This window comes from Cetorhinus maximus, chromosome 11 (genome assembly GCF_964194155.1).
Source record: "Cetorhinus maximus chromosome 11, sCetMax3.hap1.1, whole genome shotgun sequence".
Lineage (NCBI taxonomy): Eukaryota > Metazoa > Chordata > Chondrichthyes > Lamniformes > Cetorhinidae > Cetorhinus > Cetorhinus maximus.
Window position 1 is genome coordinate 119,641,220 of NC_135889.1, and position 19,033 is coordinate 119,660,252.

A 19,033-nucleotide genomic window follows, 5' to 3' on the forward strand; every position below is an offset into this window, starting at 1 on the left:
GATGACCCCATGGACACTTCATTCTCATCTCCATCTTCAATATGTTTTGAACTAAGAAACAAAAGTGTTCAAAGCAAATTAAAAAAACGTTTTTTTTTGTTAATGCGCCTATAATTCTTTTTCCAGAGCTGTCTCGGAGATTAACCTTTAATTCCTGGAAACTCCAGGATAATCCTGAAGGGTTGGCAACCCCTACCTCTGGTCCAACCTGTCCAACTGTGTAAATCATAATATATACACTTTCCACCTCACCCAGAACCACGTGATCACCTGAGAGAGGCAAAAACCCAGATTAAAATCCAAGATAAACAAAAATTAAGAAACTTCCTCTCGATACCACTTAATGATCAAATCTAACCCAGAAGATCTCGCTGGCCCTGGACAACATTACCAGGTACCTACCTTTGAGCAGGGGGGCATCTTCACCCCGGCCTGAAACATACCCAGCTCTCGCTTCACGGAATACAGTGAATTGGTGTTCATCGCTCAACATTGTTCCTGACCACAGAATCACACAGTGCAGAAGAGGCCCTTCGGCCCATCGAGTCTGCATCGACACGTGAGAAACACCTGACCTACCTACCTAATCCCATTTACCAGCACTTGGCCCATAGCCTTGAATGTTATGACGTGCCAAGTGCTCATCCAGGTACTTTTTAAAGGATGTGAGGCAACCCGCCTCCACCACCCTCCCAGGCAGCGCATTCCAGACCGTCACCACGCTCTGGGTAAAAAAGTTTTTCCTCACATCTCCCCTAAACCTCCTGCCCCTCACCTTGAACCTATGTCCCCTCGTGACTGACCCTTCAACTAAGGGGAACAGCTGCTCCCTATCCACCCTGTCCATGCCTCTCATAATCTTGTACACCTCGATCAGATCATCCCTCAGTCTTCTCTGCTCCAACGAAAACAACCCAAGTCTATCCAACCTCTCTTCATAATTTAAATGTTTCACCCCAGGCAACATTCTGGTGAATCTCCTCTGCACCCCCTCCAGTGCAATCACATCCTTCCTATAATGTGGCGACCAGAACTGTACACAGTACTCCAGCTGTGGCCTCACCAAAGTTCTATACAACTCCAACATGACCTCCCTACTTTTGTAATCTATGCCTCGATTGATAAAGGCAAGTGTCCCATACGCCTTTTTCACCACCCAACTAACACGCCCCTCTGCCTTCAGAGATCTATGGACACACACGCCAAGGTCCCTTTGTTCCTCAGAACTTCCTAGTGTCATGCCGTTCATTTGTCAAATTACTCCTTCCAAAGTGTATCACCTCACACTTTTCAGGGTTAAATTCCATCTGCCATTTATCTGCCCATTTGACCATCCCGTCTATATCTTCCTGTAGCCCAAGACACTCAACCTCACTGTTAACCACCTGGCCAATCTTTGTCATCTGCAAACTTACTAATCGTACCCCCCACATAATCAGCCAAGTTGTTTATATAAATGACTAATAATAGGGGACTGAGCACAGATCCCTGTGGTACGCTACTGGACACTGGCTTCCAGTCACTAAAGCATCCTTCTGTCATCATCCTCTGCCTCCTACAACTAAGCCAATTTTGAATCCACCTCATCAAATTACCCTGTATCCCATGTGCATTTGCCTTCTTTATAAGTCTCCCATGTGGGACCTTGTCAAAGGCTTTGCTGAAATCCATATAAACTACATCAACTACACTACCCTCATCTACATACCTGGTCACCTCCTCAAAAAATTCAATCTGGTTTACTATTCTCCAGGAAAAGAACCACCTCTTGATATCTAACCTAGATCTGGTTGTATACACTTAAAATTGTAGCATCTTGACTTCCCTAACCTACTTTGCGGAAACAAGCCATCTCTGTGAACACCATCTATTCCCTTTGGCGTCTTATACACCTTGATCAGATCGACCCCCAGCCTATGCTTCCTGAAGTATAGAATCCCAGTCCTTTGAGCCCATCTTAATAAATAAGATGCTTCAAACTGGGAATTAGTCCAGTGACCATCCTCTGCACCCTTTCCAAAGCTCCAGTATCACTCACTGTGTCAAAAGACCAAAGCTGGATGCATTGTTCTAACCGAGGTCTGACCAAGGTTTTGTACAAGGACAAAATAATATGCTTTGCTTTATAGTCAATAGTTCTATAAATACACTCCAAAACCCTATTCACTCTAGCTATCGCATCACACCATTGAACCTTTACAGGTTTAGGCACTAGATGTCCCAGACCTCCTCCTTTCTCAACTGGTTTTAGTAATTTTCCCTGATTAGTGTACATATATTCAACATTGACCCTGCCCACAGGCATAACACTGCACTTTACTAAGGTAAAATTATTTGTCAATCGTGATGCCAATCCTCAAGTGCTTCTAGATCTAGTTGAGCACCATCTACAGTCCTGTTACCCGCACCTATCTTAGTATTATCTGCAAACATGCAGGTCACCTCCCCAATATTTACATCCAGATCCCTAGATTATTTCTGTCTTGTCCTGTTTAGAAATGCTTGGTTGGGAGTGGTGAGGGGGCCGGGGGGTTTGCTGCAGGGTAGTGGGGGGAGTCTCAATTAATACTGGGATAAAATGATACCCGTCATCATTATTTTCCCCTCTTCCCCCCTTACCTTCCTTAACTAGGTACTGGGATAAGATGCTTATATACTATTGTATGGTATGCAATGATAAACAGACGGCTGATCTAATAAAGCAGCATCAAGCCTTGGCTATCAAGCTCTGTCTGCTTCAGTGAGATTTACATGCATGGACAGAAAATGCCGGAAAAACTCAGCAGGCCTAACAGCATCTGTGGAGAGAAAGACAGGGTTAATGTTTTGACTCCTTATGACACTTCTTCGGAGCCCCTGAAGAAGAGTCATACGGACTCGAAACGTTAACTCTGGTTTTTTTCTCCACAGATGCTGTTAGGCCTGCTGAGTTTTTCCAGCATTATCTGTTTTTGTTTCAGATTTCCAGCATCCGCAGTATTTTGCTTTTATTTACATGCATGGATATTGACTTGAACAATTGCCCCTAATTGTAAGTATAAAGTGGGTGTCCTTTTTAAGAGGGAGTTTATTTATATTCATGGTCGCTTGGTAGTATAGAACTTGAGTATTGCTGAAAAAAGAAATACACTGTTGAAGCTTTTTGCCTTGCACTCATCAGGATTGATGCAAGAATGCCAAATTTCAAAGGGCACACAATTTATACTGCATGAGAAAAGGGTGTTGATTGGTTGGCAAGTTGACTCTGATTGGTCAAGGCATTGCCATGGCAAATGCACCAGGGAACTATTGTCCCCTAGCCTTTGGTTTAATTTTAAAAAGGCACAATGCCTGAACATGTTCCTTTTGCCTGCAGAGGACAGATCACTGTACATGAATATATGTAGCTCCTAGCAAGCGTAAGTGAGCCACAGTGCAAGCCTGATTGATAGTCTTACATTGGTCGTTAGTCAATTAGTTATTTAGCTAATGTATTACTTGTTTATATTATATAATCAGAAATATAATTCAAGTGCACAATAACTAGTAACTCGGCACTAACTGGGAAAACTCACTAGTGCATGAAAAATGGAAAACTGGCGCACAAGAAAGTGATCCTCTGTGTTTGAGATGAAGGCACATTGTGGGAGAAGATTAGAGAAAGACTGACTCTGCATCTAGGGTTGCTCTAGAGTCTCCAGGAATTAAACCCCAGGACCCTGCTGTGAATACAAAAATCTGGGAGAAAACCATCAGGGAATTAAAATAAATAATGGTCTATAGAAAATATTTTTTGGAGATTTTTTTTTTAATTATAAAAATATTGTGGGAATGCAGGGTAGGAGGTGGGGAATAGATCACCTGACTGAAAAATCAAGCGTCATCCAACTGAGTAGGTGAAGACTTTCTTTACTTTCTGATTGGCCGTAGAAAGGCAGTACCACAGGAGTATGGTCATGTAGGGCGACCAATGATGGGACAGAGCAGTTCAAGGCAGGAAGTCATGTGATGACATGTGCAGGAGTTTGTCCTTCCTTACTGACCTGGCTGTGCTTGATGGGAAAGTGGAGGGGCAGATTTAATCTGTATCCAACACATAATATACCTGGCCTAGCTGTGCTTGATGCTGACACCTGTGCCTAACAGGCGCCAGAATTACTCTCTCCATCACCTTGGTAAGTCCATGATTCTCAACAACAAGAAGAATATTTTTCAGTGTCCAGTTGTCGATAGTGTAGTGCAGGTTTGGCATATGTTTCATCAACGTTAAATGGGATATGGATGTTTATGAAGTGAATTAAAGAAGCTAAAGAAACAGAATTAAAATGGCAGTAATGATAATTTTAAGTGTCCAGGGTTTACCTGAGCAATTTATGTTAATATCCAATTGTGATCAGCACCTTTTTTTTATATGTGTTAATTCTTACTGAACTGATTAATCCTTAACATTGTCAAGGTGACCCCAAAGAAACTTGGCTCTCAAGCATGCACCTTGTTTGGATCCCTTCTTTAGTTTAAGAACCAGGAGTGTTAGACTGACTGCAAGCCGACGCCATCCCAATTCGAAACGCACACTGAAGTAAAACTCGGAGAGAGTTCAAAGACTTCCCTTATAAAGAGAGCTATCCCTCTATGTCCTCTCATTCAAGTTGGGTCCATCACAAAATCCTTGCTTTATAAAGTTCTTAATGTTCCCCTGCTACAAGCTCACTCAGTGACATAGACTGTAGAATAGATTCTATCAATGCCCGCTACCAGCAAGGAACTTTCCAGGCTGGTGGGAAAGAGCATAAAAATCCCAATTTCCTCCATTCCATCGAGAACAAAAGAAAAATTCAAGACTCCAGCAGTGTGCCAAGAAGGAAGTTACATTCTTGTACAACAATTAAAACTTGCCTTTGTATAGCCTCTTACCATATACTTAGCACATCCTAGAGTTGCTTTAAATTCAATTCATTATTTATTGTTATTGGCAAGTATATCAGCCAATTTATGCTTAGCAAGTTCCCACTAGTGATGAAATGGTTGAAGGAGGAATGTTGGCCAGGGCATTGGAACGATACCCTACTTCTTCAAAACGCTGCCATGGGAGCTTGTATCTAAGCAGGTAGAGAAATAGGGAGCAATGTTCTGTGTGCATTATTTGATGTCTCGTCCATTCCTATCTCTGCATGCAACAATGCCATTGATTAACACACAAAGGGCCTGGCAGAACTGAAACTTAGCAAGAGGTTTTTGCCATGGTCAGGGGGTGGCACAAAGCATCGTGATCATGTTGGCGGCTAAAGTCATCAATGAACTCATGATCTAACATGGAGATCCAAGTCTTTTTTCATTTCTTTTGGATTGGTTCTGTAGGTGTTAATGCCAGCTTCCATCGCCATACCTGAAGGTCAATGGGCTGCTGGGGAAAGAGCAGCTCACGCGTTTATGGGATGTAAATGGACCTCAGAGAAGAAGGTCATGACTCAGTGAAGCCACCAGCACGCGCTTATCTTGGCTGAATGTCTTACTCGCAGACTCCGGTTTCAAATTCTTAATGAGAAGGATGCTCCACGTAAAAATCCAAGGATTTAATTCCTATTTTTAGCTCACTGATTAATGCTTTATTCCAGCCTGTGCTATTTTAGTAACTTCGGGTTAATGAGTTTATTAATGAAAATTAAGGTAAAAGTAAAGCAGTCGAACAATAGTGCACAAAGGAAGCAAGAACCTTTGGAAGTGGAATGCGGTTTATAAAAACTGTTTAATTCTTGAATGGTGTGTTTGAGTCTGTGCTGTTGCATTTTATTGCAGCCAAGAGCTGCTACAAATCTTTAAGGACAATTTGGGTGCCAAATCGAATCGCTGGTTTTAGCTGTCAGGTAAAGGAGGGGGAGTCAGTCACCATGCCTCAGTTCATGAGCTGTGCTTGTAATCTTTCACTCCATAGATAAATAAGACTGAGTAAAGACTGGCTCCAGTATTATTATTCACCAACTGGCTTTCAGGAATAAAAAATGGTAGCAGAGGATGGTTGCCTAAAGGTAAAGAATGGTACAGGAGCCTATCTTTACTCAGTCTTACATTTTATTTACAGAGTGAAACATTACAAGCACGCACCTCCTAATTCAACCCCACCACAGTTTCAACAAGTGTCTCTCTATAAATGCTCAAGTGAAACCCCCATTAATGCCGTGAACCTGCATATAATTAATTACAGTCGATATACAATTAATGACTGCGGGTCTACCGAGCCACTTCCTCCACACTCTGAGGTTTGGGACTCCTCCACATGTAACTGCGAAGAGGCGCAGAACAAGGACCAGACGCTGGTCCACTGGAATAGCTGCCCTGTCAAAATGATGATAACAGAGAGCTGGGAACAGTTAATCCATTTGTAGCAACATTGAAACCTGGGGCAGAATTTTATGGCCCTGTTTCGGCGGGGAGGGGGCTGTAAAATGCGGCAAGACATTATAAACCCCCATTGACGACAGCGGGAACGTAAAATCCCACTGTCGTAAAATTCTGCCCTTGGACACAGAAGAAGGTCACAGTGTCTGTACCAGCTGAATATGAGTGATTCAGCCTAGTCTCACTCCCCAGCTCTTGGTCCGTAGCCCTCTAGGTTACAGCACTTCAGTTGCATATCTGAGTATGTTTTAAATGTTTTGAGGGTTTCTGCCTCTACCACTAATGTATTTTCCTTTCAAACATCCACCCTCTCTGCCACCAGTGAATTGAGGCTGCAGTTTGTAATATCGAAAAGATGCACTGTAGCATCTCACAAAGGCTTCACCTCCCAAACCCATGATCTCCACTACCTGGAAGGACAATGGCAGCAAGTATATAGGGACACTGCTACCTCCAAGGTCCCCTCTGAGACACAAACGCCATCCCAACTTGGATGGAGGTTGGCAGTTTAGAATCATAGAATGGCGATGGCGCAAGAGGAGGCCATTTGGTGCACTGTGGTCTGCTGGCTCTCTGTAAGAGCTACTCACCTAGTCCCACTCCCCCACCTTTTCTCCATGGCCCTGCAAACTTTACCTTTATGTAATTATCGAATTCCCTTTTGAAAGCCACACAGTAAGTATCTTTATTGTCACTAGGTTAAAGTCGTAGCAACTCGCTCCCCAACAGCACCGTGGGCGTACCTTCACCACATGGGCTAAATTGGTTCGAGAAAAAGGTTCACAACCACCTTCTGAAGGGCACTTAGGGATGGGCAATACATCACAGCCCTGTCAACGATGCCCCTAGCCTAAGAATGAACTTTTAAAAGTGTATTCACTCCTGCCTTTTTACATTGTCAGAATGTAATTTTGAAATCTCCCAAGTAACCAATACCCTCCCATTGCAACTTGATTTAATTTGAAAATGAACCCCAATTTTATATAAAGTTGCTTACAAATGTGCTAGGAACCTATCAGAATGCAGTATCTAATTTTGGTTCAGAAGCTTTGTTTAGGTCATATCTATGGAATAAAAATCTCAATGTCATCCTGTCTATTGAAATCTGGTGAGGTCCAGTTTTGTGATTTAGAATTAAGGTCATGTATTCGTGCCTGGTGTTTTTTGAACATTGATGACCTATTCATGGACTAGGAAATCTGGGTCCCTTCTGAGTCAGATTTCTATGCCTTAATTCTATGTAATTCTAAAGATCGTTACTAATAAATCCAATAAGGAAGTCATGAGAAAGTTCTTTACTGTGGAAATATAAGGAGCGGTTGAAGTGACTAGTGTAGGTTAGTTTAAAGGAGAACCTATCTTATGCAGAAAAAAGAATAGAAAGTTATGGCGATGGAGGGAGAAGATGTAAGGTGGAAGGAGGCTCATGTGGAGCATAAACAGCGGCATAGACATGTTTTACTATATGGCTTGTTTCTGTGCTGCAAAATTCAACAGAATCCTAAGTAATTAATTATGTCAGGCAAAGTTAACAATGACCCTATTTAGCCATAGCACTGCACACCAGATTATACATAGTGTTCTCCCTACCTTCCTTGTCAATCTAAACATCAGGAAATATCACAATCAGAAGACAACCGGTTACAGGCTAAAACTGCTAATCAGATTTATTCAAATCAAAAAAAGTTATAATGGCAACAAATTAGGCAACTACTGTGGATGACATTAAAGGTAAATGAAGGATTAAGAAACAGTTCACAAGAATTGAACCTTGACAAAATTGTCATTAGGTAGCAACGAACAGTCCATCAAATCTGTTTCCAGCTCTCCTTTGAAATGGAACAGCTTATTAAGATGAAATTTTGGCATTTGGTAAATAAAACAAAATCCCAAAGTATGGACTTCAGGCTGAGCCATTACATGTTATAGGTGCTCGGGAAATATTCTATACAAATGGACATCAGCCTCAATGCCAGCACTGCCGAATGCTATGAGATTTTTCTGTTTTACATCTGTCAAATGCTTTGATTGATGGGGCTGTCAATCAATCATGGCTGATAGGACAGTTTCTCACATATAACATCCCAAGGAAGACCCCTCAGAAGGCTAGTGGGCTCATTGTGTGAGACTTGGACACCCTGATCTGGGTTATGACAACTTTTAAAATGAATTTTGACTTTAAAATTTTCACCCTTGTTTTCAAGTCCCTCCCTAGCTACCCCCCCCACCTTCCCTATCTCTGTAACTTCCTCCATCCTGACATCCCTCACTGCGCTTGTCCAATTCTGGCCTCTTGCGAATCCCTGATTTTTATTGCTCCACCATTGTTGTCCATGCCTTAATCTGCCTGGACCTTAAGCCCTGGATTTTCCTCCCTAAACCTGCACATGGATGTCCTAAATCTACCTGCTCACCCACAGTTCCCAGCTTCTCATCGTTTAAAGAAAATTCAGGTCGATTTTTCTTCTGTCCAAAATGAATAACCTCGATGTTCCCCCATACTGAATTCCACCTGCCAAAGCTTTGTCCACCCATTGGCCAGAATTTTCCAGCCCCTCGTGCCGGTGGGATCTCTTGGTCCCGCTGATTTGAATTGAGATTTCAATGGCTCGCCGGACCCGCCGCAGATGGACTCTGCCGCAGTGGGCGGGCGGGGGCGGGGCTGGAAAATTCTGGCCATTTAATCTATCAATGGCCCTTTGCACACTTCTGTTCCCATCTCCACTTCTCACTGTGGCACCTATGTTGTTGACATTAACAAACTTGGATACCCAGCTCTTTATTCCTTTAGCTAAGTCATTTCAGACAAGAGGCAAATGGGAGCGCAGAGGTGGTGGGGGGGAAACACCTCCATCTTTTGATTCCTGGTGATATTTTGTGCGTTAGGAGCTTGCAGCACCTTGTTAAATAAATCCTGAACACCAATGTGCCATTCCTGAGTCTTCATTGACTTCTTAACCCAGAGAGTGGCGAGACTGTGGAACTTTCTACCACAGGGAGTTTTTTTTATTCATTCACGGGATGTGAGTGTCGCTGGCTGGGCCAGCATTTATTGCCCATCCTTCATTGCCCTTGAGAAGGTGGTGGGTGAGCTGCCTTCTTGAACCGCTGCAGTCCATGTGGTGTAGGTACACCCACAGTGCTGTTAGGGATGGAGTTCCAGGATTTTGACCCAGCGACAGTGAAGGAACAGCGATATATTTCCAAGTCAGGATGGCGAGTGACTTGCAGGGGAACTTCCAGGTGGTGGTGTTCCCATGTGTCTGCTGCCCTTGTCCTTCTAGATGGTAGTGGTCATGGGTTTGGAAGGTGCTGTCTAAGGAGCGTTGGTGAATTCCTGCAATGCATCTTGTAGATGGTACATACTGCTGCTACTGTGCATCGGTGGTGGAAGGAGTGAATGTTTGTGGATTAGGGGCCAATCAAGCAGGCTGTTTTGTCCTGGATGGTGTCAAGCTTCTTGAGTGTTGTTAGAGCTGCACTCATCCAGGCAAGTGGGGAGTATTCCATCACACTCCTGACTTGTGCCTTGTAGATGGTGGACAGGCTTTGGGGAGTCAGCAGGCGAGTTACTCACCGCAGGATTCCTAGCCTCTGACCTATTCTTGTATCCACAGTATTTATATGGCTAGTCCAGTTCAGTTTCTGGTCAATGATAACCCCCAGGATGTTGATAGTGGGGGATTCAGTGATGGTAACACCATTGAACATCAAGGGGCGATGGTTAGATCCTGTCTTGTTGGAGATGGTCATTGCCTGGCAATTGTGTGGCGCGAATGTTACTTGTCATCCCAAGCCTGGATATTGTCCAGGTCTTGCTGCATTTGGACATGGACTGCTTCAGTATCTGAGGAGCCTCAAATGATGCTGAACATTGTGCAATCATCAGCAAACATCCCCACTTTTGACCTTATGGTGGAAGGAAGGTCATTGATGAAGCAGTTGAAGATGGTTGGGCCGAGGACACTACCCTGAGGATCTCCTGCAGTGGTGTCCTGGAGCTGAGATGACTGACCTCCAGTTTAGCTGGGGCTCCTTGATGCCACACTCAGTCAAATGCTGCCTTGATGTCAAGGGCATTCACCCTCACCTCACCTCAGGAGTTCAGCTCCTTTGTCCATGTTTGAGCCAAGGCTGTAATGAGGTCAGGAGCTGAGTGGCCCTCGCGGAACCCAAACTGGGTGCCAGTGAGCAGGTTATTGCTAAGCAAGTGCTGCTTGATAGCACTGTGGGTGACCCCCTTCCACTTTATTGATGAGGGGGCGATAATTGTCCGGGATGGATTTTTCATGTTTTTTGTGCATAGGACATACCTGGGCAATTTTCCACATTGCTGGGTAGATGCAAGTGCACTGCAGTGTAACAACTTGGCTAGGGGCGTGGCAAGTTCTGGAGCACAAGTCTTCAGTACTATTGCCTGAAGATTGTCAGGGCCCCTAGCCTTTGCGTTAACCAATGCTTTCAGCCATTTCTTGATGTCACGTGGAGTGAATAAAATTGGCTGAAGACTGGTACCTGTGATGCTGGGGACCTCCGGAGGAGGCCAAGATAAGGTGAGGGTCACTGCCCTTGACATCAAGCATTTGACCGAATGTGGCATCAAGGAGCCCTAGCAAAACTGGAGGTCAGTCATCTCAACTCCAGGACACCACTGCAGGAGTTGCTCAGGGTAGTGTCCATGAATTCAGCAGATTTCCTTCCCTAAAGGGCATTTGTGAACCAGGTGGGTTTTTACAAGTCTTATACTGATCATTAGACTTTTAATTCCAGATTTTTAGTGAATTCAAATTCTACCACCTGCTGTGGCAGGATTGAAACCTGGGTCCCCAGAGACCCCTCAGTCGTTGGATTACTAGTCCAGCGACAATACCACTACACCATCACCTCCTCTAGGCTGGAGGGAGGGAATGTTGAGGGGAGATTGGAAGGGGTTTGGGGGTGGAGAGGTGCTTGGGGTGAGGTTGGAGGGGACGTTGGAGTGCGGGTTAGGAGGCATTGGAGGGGGGATTGGGGAGGAGGTTCGAGTGTGGTTTGGGGGAGGTTAGAGGGGGTTGGGGGGAGGTTTGAGTGCAGGTTGGGGGGAGGTTGGAATACGGTTAGAGTGGGGTTTTGGGGGGAGATTAGAGGGGAGTTGGGGGAGGTTGGGGGCTTGGAGGGAGGTTGGAGTGAGGAGTGGGGGAAGGTTTGAGTGCGGGGTGGGGGGAGGTTTGAGTGCGGGGTGGGGGGAGGTTTGAGTGCGGGGTGGGGGGAGGTTTGAGTGCGGGGTGGGGGGAGGTTTGAGTGCGGGGTGGGGGGAGGTTTGAGTGCGGGGTGGGGGGAGGTTTGAGTGCGGGGTGGGGGGAGGTTTGAGTGCGGGGTGGGGGGAGGTTTGAGTGCGGGGTGGGGGGAGGTTTGAGTGCGGGGTGGGGGGAGGTTTGAGTGCGGGGTGGGGGGAGGTTTGAGTGCGGGGTGGGGGGAGGTTTGAGTGCGGGGTGGGGGGAGGTTTGAGTGCGGGGTGGGGGGAGGTTTGAGTGCGGGGTGGGGGGAGGTTTGAGTGCGGGGTTGGGGGAGGTTGGAGTGGGGCTTGGCGGGTGGTTAGAGGAGGTTGGGGGGAGGTTAGAACAGGGTTGGAGTGGGTGTTGGAGGGCAGGTTGGGAGAGGCAGTTAGGGAGAGGTTAGCTATAGAGTTGAATTGTTTTGTAAATGCAGTAATTTATTTGTAGCCACTTTCCTAACATTAGTTGGTTATTTCAGCGAATCAGCATGGAGCCTCCAGTTTCACCATTACTACAGTCACTCTGCTGACTGCACGCAAGTGTAATGCAAGAAAGACAAAACCTACATTTATACAGCAACTTTCATGATGCCCCAAACCGCTTTACAGCCAATTCAATACTTATGAGTTGTAATCACTGGTATAATGTAGACAATGTTATCAAATGGCAGAGCAGGCTCGAGGGGCCAAATGGCCTATTCCTGCTCATACTACGTATGTTCAGATGTCATTCTGGGTTGGATGAGATGAACTGGGCTAGATGGCCTTTGTCATCCATAATTATCTTGCAAACAGAAGGTGGATTCATGGCCGGAGTTCTGTTTATTTTTTTGCTAATGAAAGTTTGCTGTGAGCGGGATTTGTGGGATGAGATTGCCAGCTCAGGAGTTCGTAATGGGCTCATAGTGAACACTACTGCCTGCAAATTCCCCTCCAAGTCACCCACCGTCCTGACTTGGAAATATTTCGCCGTTCCTTCACTGTTGCCGGGCCAAAATCCTGGAACTCCCTTCCTAACAGCACTGTGCGTGTACCTACACCACATGGACTGCAGCGGTTCAAGAAGGCAGCTCATCACCACCTTCTCAAGGGCCACTAAGGATGGGCAATAAATGCTGGCCCAGCCTGATGAGGACTACCACCTACGAGGACTTCTTCCTGCCCTCAAGCATTCATTAATATGCTTTATTTCTAGGGGCTGGTTGTTACCATATGTCAATCATTTGTTTGAACCCATCTAACCAATGAATTCAGGACAGATATCCAAGATGTCAGGATGGTCACCTCCCCCTAGTCCATCACTTTAGCGCAAGGTTACTCTTTAGTTTACCTCATGCTGAGGGTCATTTGCCAACCCATACCAGACACTTGTATTAGGTGCTAGATGACTATCAGTTCTGGAATGAGTACATTTTTGTTTTGCCACAGTCCCTGGCTGCTAAGAACGTTTTTTTCTGAAGAGAAACAGAAGCAGAAACAACCTCTGCTAAGGGTTTACAATACAATGCCTGCTAATTCTATAATATTCTTAAAGACACTATTTCTTACACTACTTAATTGAATCACCTTCATCAGTGTCAAGTCATCTTGGGACTGCAAATTATCTAATAATGCATCATCCCCTACTCCAACAACTATTCTGTCACAAATTAACTCCTCTTTCGGATTCCATACTCACAATATTCTGCTAATCGGTACAAATTATTAATAAATGCATTGATGCTTTCCCCTTGTCCCTGGGAATGTTTATTGCACTTTCTGCATTCCACAATGGTGTTCTTGCAAAGATTGAAATATGTCTCCAATGCATCAATGACTTTGGCATATGTGGCTTTACCCTCATCGATCCCCAGAGTAAATAAAATGTCGTCCACACAGTCACCCATTACATACAAAAGTGTGCTGACCTGAACACAGTCTGGCTTTGCTGCGAGACCCAGTGTGATGCGAAATCAGGTGCATCTCTTATACTACTTTGGCCACACTTCAGCCTGATTTAGGCTGGCAACTTTCTCAAAATTCTCCAGAAGAGCTAGAGATTTTTCTACCACCATCTTTTTACTGCTTGCCACCATATATTATTGTGTTGTTGGGTTAGAGTGGTTTCAATAACTTCTGAAGACTGCCAGCTGCAAACACTCTAACTTTATTGTAACATATATACAGTTATGATAACACTCCCTTACACCAGTTTCTTTCCACACTGCTCTCTCCTGGTCTCTCAGATCACATGAGTATATGTCATTTCCTCTTATGACATCACAGACTATTACAGTTAACCCTTTGTGAGACCTAGTCTAACATACGCCATTGCTCCACATACACCATCTATAAGACTCACTACAGCAACTCACCAAGGCTCCTTCGGCAGCACCTTCCAAACCCATGACCTAGAAGGACAAGGACAGCAGACACATGGGAACACCGCCACCTGCAAGTTCCCCTCCAAGCCACTCACCATCCTGACTTGGAAATATATCACCGTTCTTTCACTGTCGCTGGGTCAAAATCCTGGAACTACCTCCCTAACAGCACTGTGGATGTTGCCACACCACATGGGACTGCAGCGGTTCAAGAAGATGGCTCTCCATCACCGTCTTAAGGGCAACTAGTGATGGCCAACAAATGCTGGCCTAGCCAGCGATGTCCAAATCCTGTGAAAGAATAAGTTTAAAAAAGGTGAACAGAGTTGAACAGTCCTCTCCACATGAACTCAGAAGGCGCTTGGAGTCTTGCATGTTGCATGTCATACTCTGGGGTGGGGGGGTGGGGTGGGGTGGGGCATGGGTGGGGGATGGGTAGTGAAGATTGATGGAGTCCTCACTGGTTTCTCCACGACGCTTAAGTGGAGACTTGAACTGATGAGCTTTCTCACACTGGTTTGGAGCCTCGGTTATTGCTGTCATTGGGCTTGCCAACAAACGAGGGGAAGATTGAAAATGCAGGCAGCACGTTTATATTTTTGCTTGCAGCAGTGTCCTGGTGACTACTGTTCTGTGTTTGGAGCTTGCAGGACAGTCCTGGAGAGTTGCCTAACCTAACGTAGGCAAACTCTCCTGTCCACCCTGTGCCTTTCTGTAATCCAAGTCCCCACCCCATCTTTCCTGGCCCTTGCAAGAAACCGAGGGTTCTGGGGTTTTGGGTATCGGGGGCAAAAGTCACGAGAATTCGCTCTCATGGATCTTTCTTTCCCACACATCAAAAAGAATTTTTGCATTTATATAGCACCTTTCACAACCTCAGGGTATAGGAGGCTGGTGGTGTAGTGGTGAGATCACTGGACTAGTTAATCTAGAGACCCAGGCTAATGTTCTGGAGACATGGGTTCAATTCCCACCACATGAATTTTAATTCCTAAATCTGGAATTGAAAGCTAGCCTTGGTAATGGTGACCATGGCAACTATCATTGGCCTGTTCATTCCACTTGGGAAAAGAAATCTGCCATCCTTACCTGGTCTGGCCTACATGTGATGAGTCCAGATAATACACAGTATTGTGGCTGACTCTTAACTACCCTCTGAAATGGCTGAGCAAGCCTTGCCCTTTAAGGGCAATTAGGGATGGGCAACAAACACTGGCCCTGCCAGTGGCACCCACATCCCATGAAAGAATAAATGAAAAACAGAGCACTTTATCATCAAGGAAGTACTTTCTTAAAGCATGCTCACCACAACAATGTAAGAAATACAGCAGCCAAATTGTGCACAGCAGGATTTCACAAATTTTACTGGGATAACAACCAGATAATCTGCTTGATTGGTGATGTTGGTTGAGGGATAAATATTGGCCAGGACACCAGAGGACAGCTCCCGTGTTCTTCTGCAAAATAGTGCCCTTCTTTTCTGTCTACTTGAGAGAGGAGACAGGGCTTTGCTTTAATGTTTCATCCACAGGACGGCTCCCCTGACAGTGCACTCAACCACAAAAGGAGGAAGAGGCATGTCAGGAACCTTAATCATCTCTTTGTGTCTGTAACCAGTCTCCTCCAACACATAATGGCTCATTCAGCAGGCCTGTTTGAGAGAGTGTTTGTTTGTGTGGCCAGTGATTCATTTTAACTGGAGATGTATGGCACACAGCCTGTGAAACAGATGTGCTTAGCAGGATCTAAGTGATGGATTTTACAAGCTCAGTAGTTTTGCTAATTCCTTTCATTGGTTGGCAACTCACGTTGTGAGAAATTAATCTGCTTCACTCAACAGTGGCACTCTTCATCTCACTCAACCTTCGCTCCCTCTGACCGTCCACAGGCGTTTGAACCCAAACTCACATCATCTGACCACTGCATACCTGCACCGCTCATCTATCTATCTAGGATTGTACAGAGACGTACGTAGAATTACTGAGAACTTGCAGCACAGAAACAGGCCATTCAGCCCAACTGGTCCATGCCAGTGTTCATACTCCAACAAGCCTCCTACCCTTCTTCATTGAACCATACCAGCAGAACTTCCTACTCCTTACTCCCTCGTGTGCACCAACGCCATTTGCCTCAACTATTCCATGAGTTAACGGATATCACTTTAACCAGAGGTTTCTCCTGAATTACCCACTGGATTCATTAGTGACCACTGTATACTTATAACCCCTAGCTTTGTCCAACAAATAGAAACCACTTCTCTACATCAAACACTTTCATGATCTTAAAGACCTCTATTCGTATGGTTAGCACATTTCAGTTGATGGCGTTTTGAAAAAGTCATGGACCTGAAATGTTAACCCAAAACCTCTTCTCCCCAAATATTACTGCCTGACCTGTTCTATGCTTCCTACATTTGTGCTGTTTATATTTCAGTACACGATCAGATTTGGGCTTCACCATTTGGCTGAATTGTGGCTTATGCTGAATGGCCAGAAAATTTGAAAATGGAATTTAATACGGAGAAGTGTGAGGTAAGTTTGGGAGTTGCAACAAGGTGAGGGAATACATGATGAATAGGAGGATACTGAGCAGTGTGGAAGAACAGAGGAACCTTGGAGTGTATGTCCACAGATCCTTAAAGGTAGTAGGACAGGTCAGTGAGGTGGTTAAGAAGGCATTTGACATGCTTTCCTTTATTAGCTGAGACATGCAATTATACAGCCCCGTTGTGGCGGGGGTGGGGACAGAGCCATGAAATGTGGTTGGCCCATGAAATATAAGAGCAGGGAGGTTATGCTACAACTGAATACAACACTGCATACAGTTCTGGTCACCACATTATGGGAAGGATGTGACTGCACTGGACAGGGTGCAGAAAAGATTTACAGGATGTTGCCAGGATTGGAGAATGAGGAAAGATTGGATAGGCTGGGGTTGTTTCCCTGGGAATAGAGGAGGCTGAGGGAAAACCTAACTGAGAAATATAAAATGATGAAGGGTTTAGATAAAGTAAATGCGGACGACCTATTTACCTTAGCAGAGCATCAATAACCAGGGGGCTTGGATTTAAAGTAATTGGTAGGAGGATTAGAGGGGAAACGAGGAAATGTTTTTCACCCAGAGGATGGTAGGAACGTGGGACTCACCTCCTGAAAGAGTGGAAGAGGCAGAAACTCTCACTGTGTTTACAAAGTACTTGGAAGTCTGCTTGAAGAGCAGAGACTTGTAGTAATGTGGGATTAGGTTGGGTAGCTCTTCATCAACCAGCACGGACACGATGGACTGAATGGCCTCCTCCTGTTTCATAAACTTTCTCTGATTTTCTCAGATTTTGAACCTTGAGCTGATATAAGCAGCAGTAGTAGTGAGGTGGGCAATAGTGTGGATTTGGAAATAGGTAGCCTCAATATGGGAATCCAAGTTGGACATGCTTGTAGATGATACAAACTTATAGAGGTGGTGATGGTATTGGATCTTATACTAAGGCCAATAAGATGAGTGTTCTCTCCACTTATGACAGAAACAATCGCCATCCTTCAAAGTTTCTTCACTACTTGCGAAGGCTCAAGTCATTAATGATGATTGGGAACTCACCATGAGACCGGGTGGGTGCAGCTGTACAACACTCAAGAATCTTAACATCTTCTAGGACAAAGCAGTTTGTTTCCTCAGAACCCCTACCACCAGGCCCAGGACCCTCCACCCTCACCAACACACTGTGACTGCAGCAGGTTTGACCTACCGGAGCATTGCACCAACTCACCAAGCCCTGCAAACTCTACCCATCCAGAAGGACAAGAGAGTTCAATGTCATTTTTTAAAAAATTATTATTGCATGGGATGTGGGCATCACTGGTAAGGCCAGCATTTGTTGCCCATCCCTAATTGCCCTTGAAATGAGTGGCTTGCTAGGCCATTTAAGAGTCAACTACATATTCTGGGTCTAGAGTCACCAGACTAGGTAAGGATGGCAGATTTCCTTCACTAAAGGGCATTAGTGAACCAGATGGGCTTTTATGATCATTGCCATGGTCAATTCCAGTTTTTATTAATTGAAATTTAACCCTAACAACTATCAGGGTGGGATTTGAACCCATGTCTCCAGAGCATTAGCCTGGGCCTACTCTGGATGATAAACCCAGTGACATCACCACTAATCCACCATGTCTTCCAATTGGCACACCGGCACCACAAACTGTCTAAATGGGGTTGATGCACAACAGGATCATTATCAAGCAGAATTTGATACTGTGTCACGTAAGGAGATATTAGGACAGGTGACCAAAACTTGGTCAAAGAGGTAAGTTTTAAGGAGCAACTTAATGGAGCAGAGATAGAGGTAGAGAGACGGAGAGATTTAGGGGGAGAATTTCAGAGTTTAGGGCCCAGGCAGTTGAAGGCACGACCGCCAATGATGAGCATATAAAATCGGGCATGCGCAAGAGGCTAGATTTGAGGAGTACAGAGCTCCCAGGGTGGCTGGGGGTTCAGGGAGCCCTGGGAACACAAAGGGGTTTGTGAGCATCAATGGGGGGAACCTCTGGATCAGAATATTGGTAGAAGCCTGGGACACAGGTCCAACATGATTGGGGATGTAAGCTTTGTTAACTAGGGAAGATGGAGTGGGCAGGGTCTGACCATATTGAGGGTTGTTTAGATTTGGCAGTAGTGGAGGGAGCAAGGGTCCATGAGCCTTGTGGGTCTGTGGGCAGGTTGGCAAGAGAATGGAACCCAATTTATCACTGATTCCCAATGCCAATGCAATCCTCTTGCATCAACCTCCTCCCACTCCCCCACCCCCAGTTCCCACGACCCATCTGGAGTTCCTTTAGTACACTCAGGTAGTGCCCTCATTTCCCCATTGCCAGCCAGGGAGGGTTGCGGTAGGCTATGTGGCAATGGTCTAAGATAGCTGATGCCCAATAATTGTGGGGGGTAGGGGGTGGCAGGGGGCATTAGGGAGGGGCAGAGGATGTGCAGGAATGTCCTTGTAATGGGCACTTACATCATGTCCTCTCCTCCTGGTTCTGCTTCCTTATTC

At 45.2% G+C, this 19,033-nt stretch overlaps 1 protein-coding gene across 3 annotated transcripts in view; it reads left to right on the plus strand.

Moving 5' to 3' along the window:
• Nucleotides 1-5,737, plus strand: part of LOC144686864 (5'-AMP-activated protein kinase subunit gamma-1-like) — a 44,082-nt gene extending 38,345 nt beyond the window's left edge. For all 3 annotated transcript variants that reach the window (XM_078552656.1, XM_078552659.1, XM_078552658.1), the window contains one exon: nucleotides 5,338-5,737. In XM_078552656.1, coding sequence (XP_078408782.1) covers nucleotides 5,338-5,369 — 32 coding nt within the window. In that variant the 3' untranslated portion in view covers nucleotides 5,370-5,737. The remainder of the gene's footprint in view (nucleotides 1-5,337) is intronic.
• Nucleotides 5,738-19,033: the final 13,296 nt, after the last annotated feature.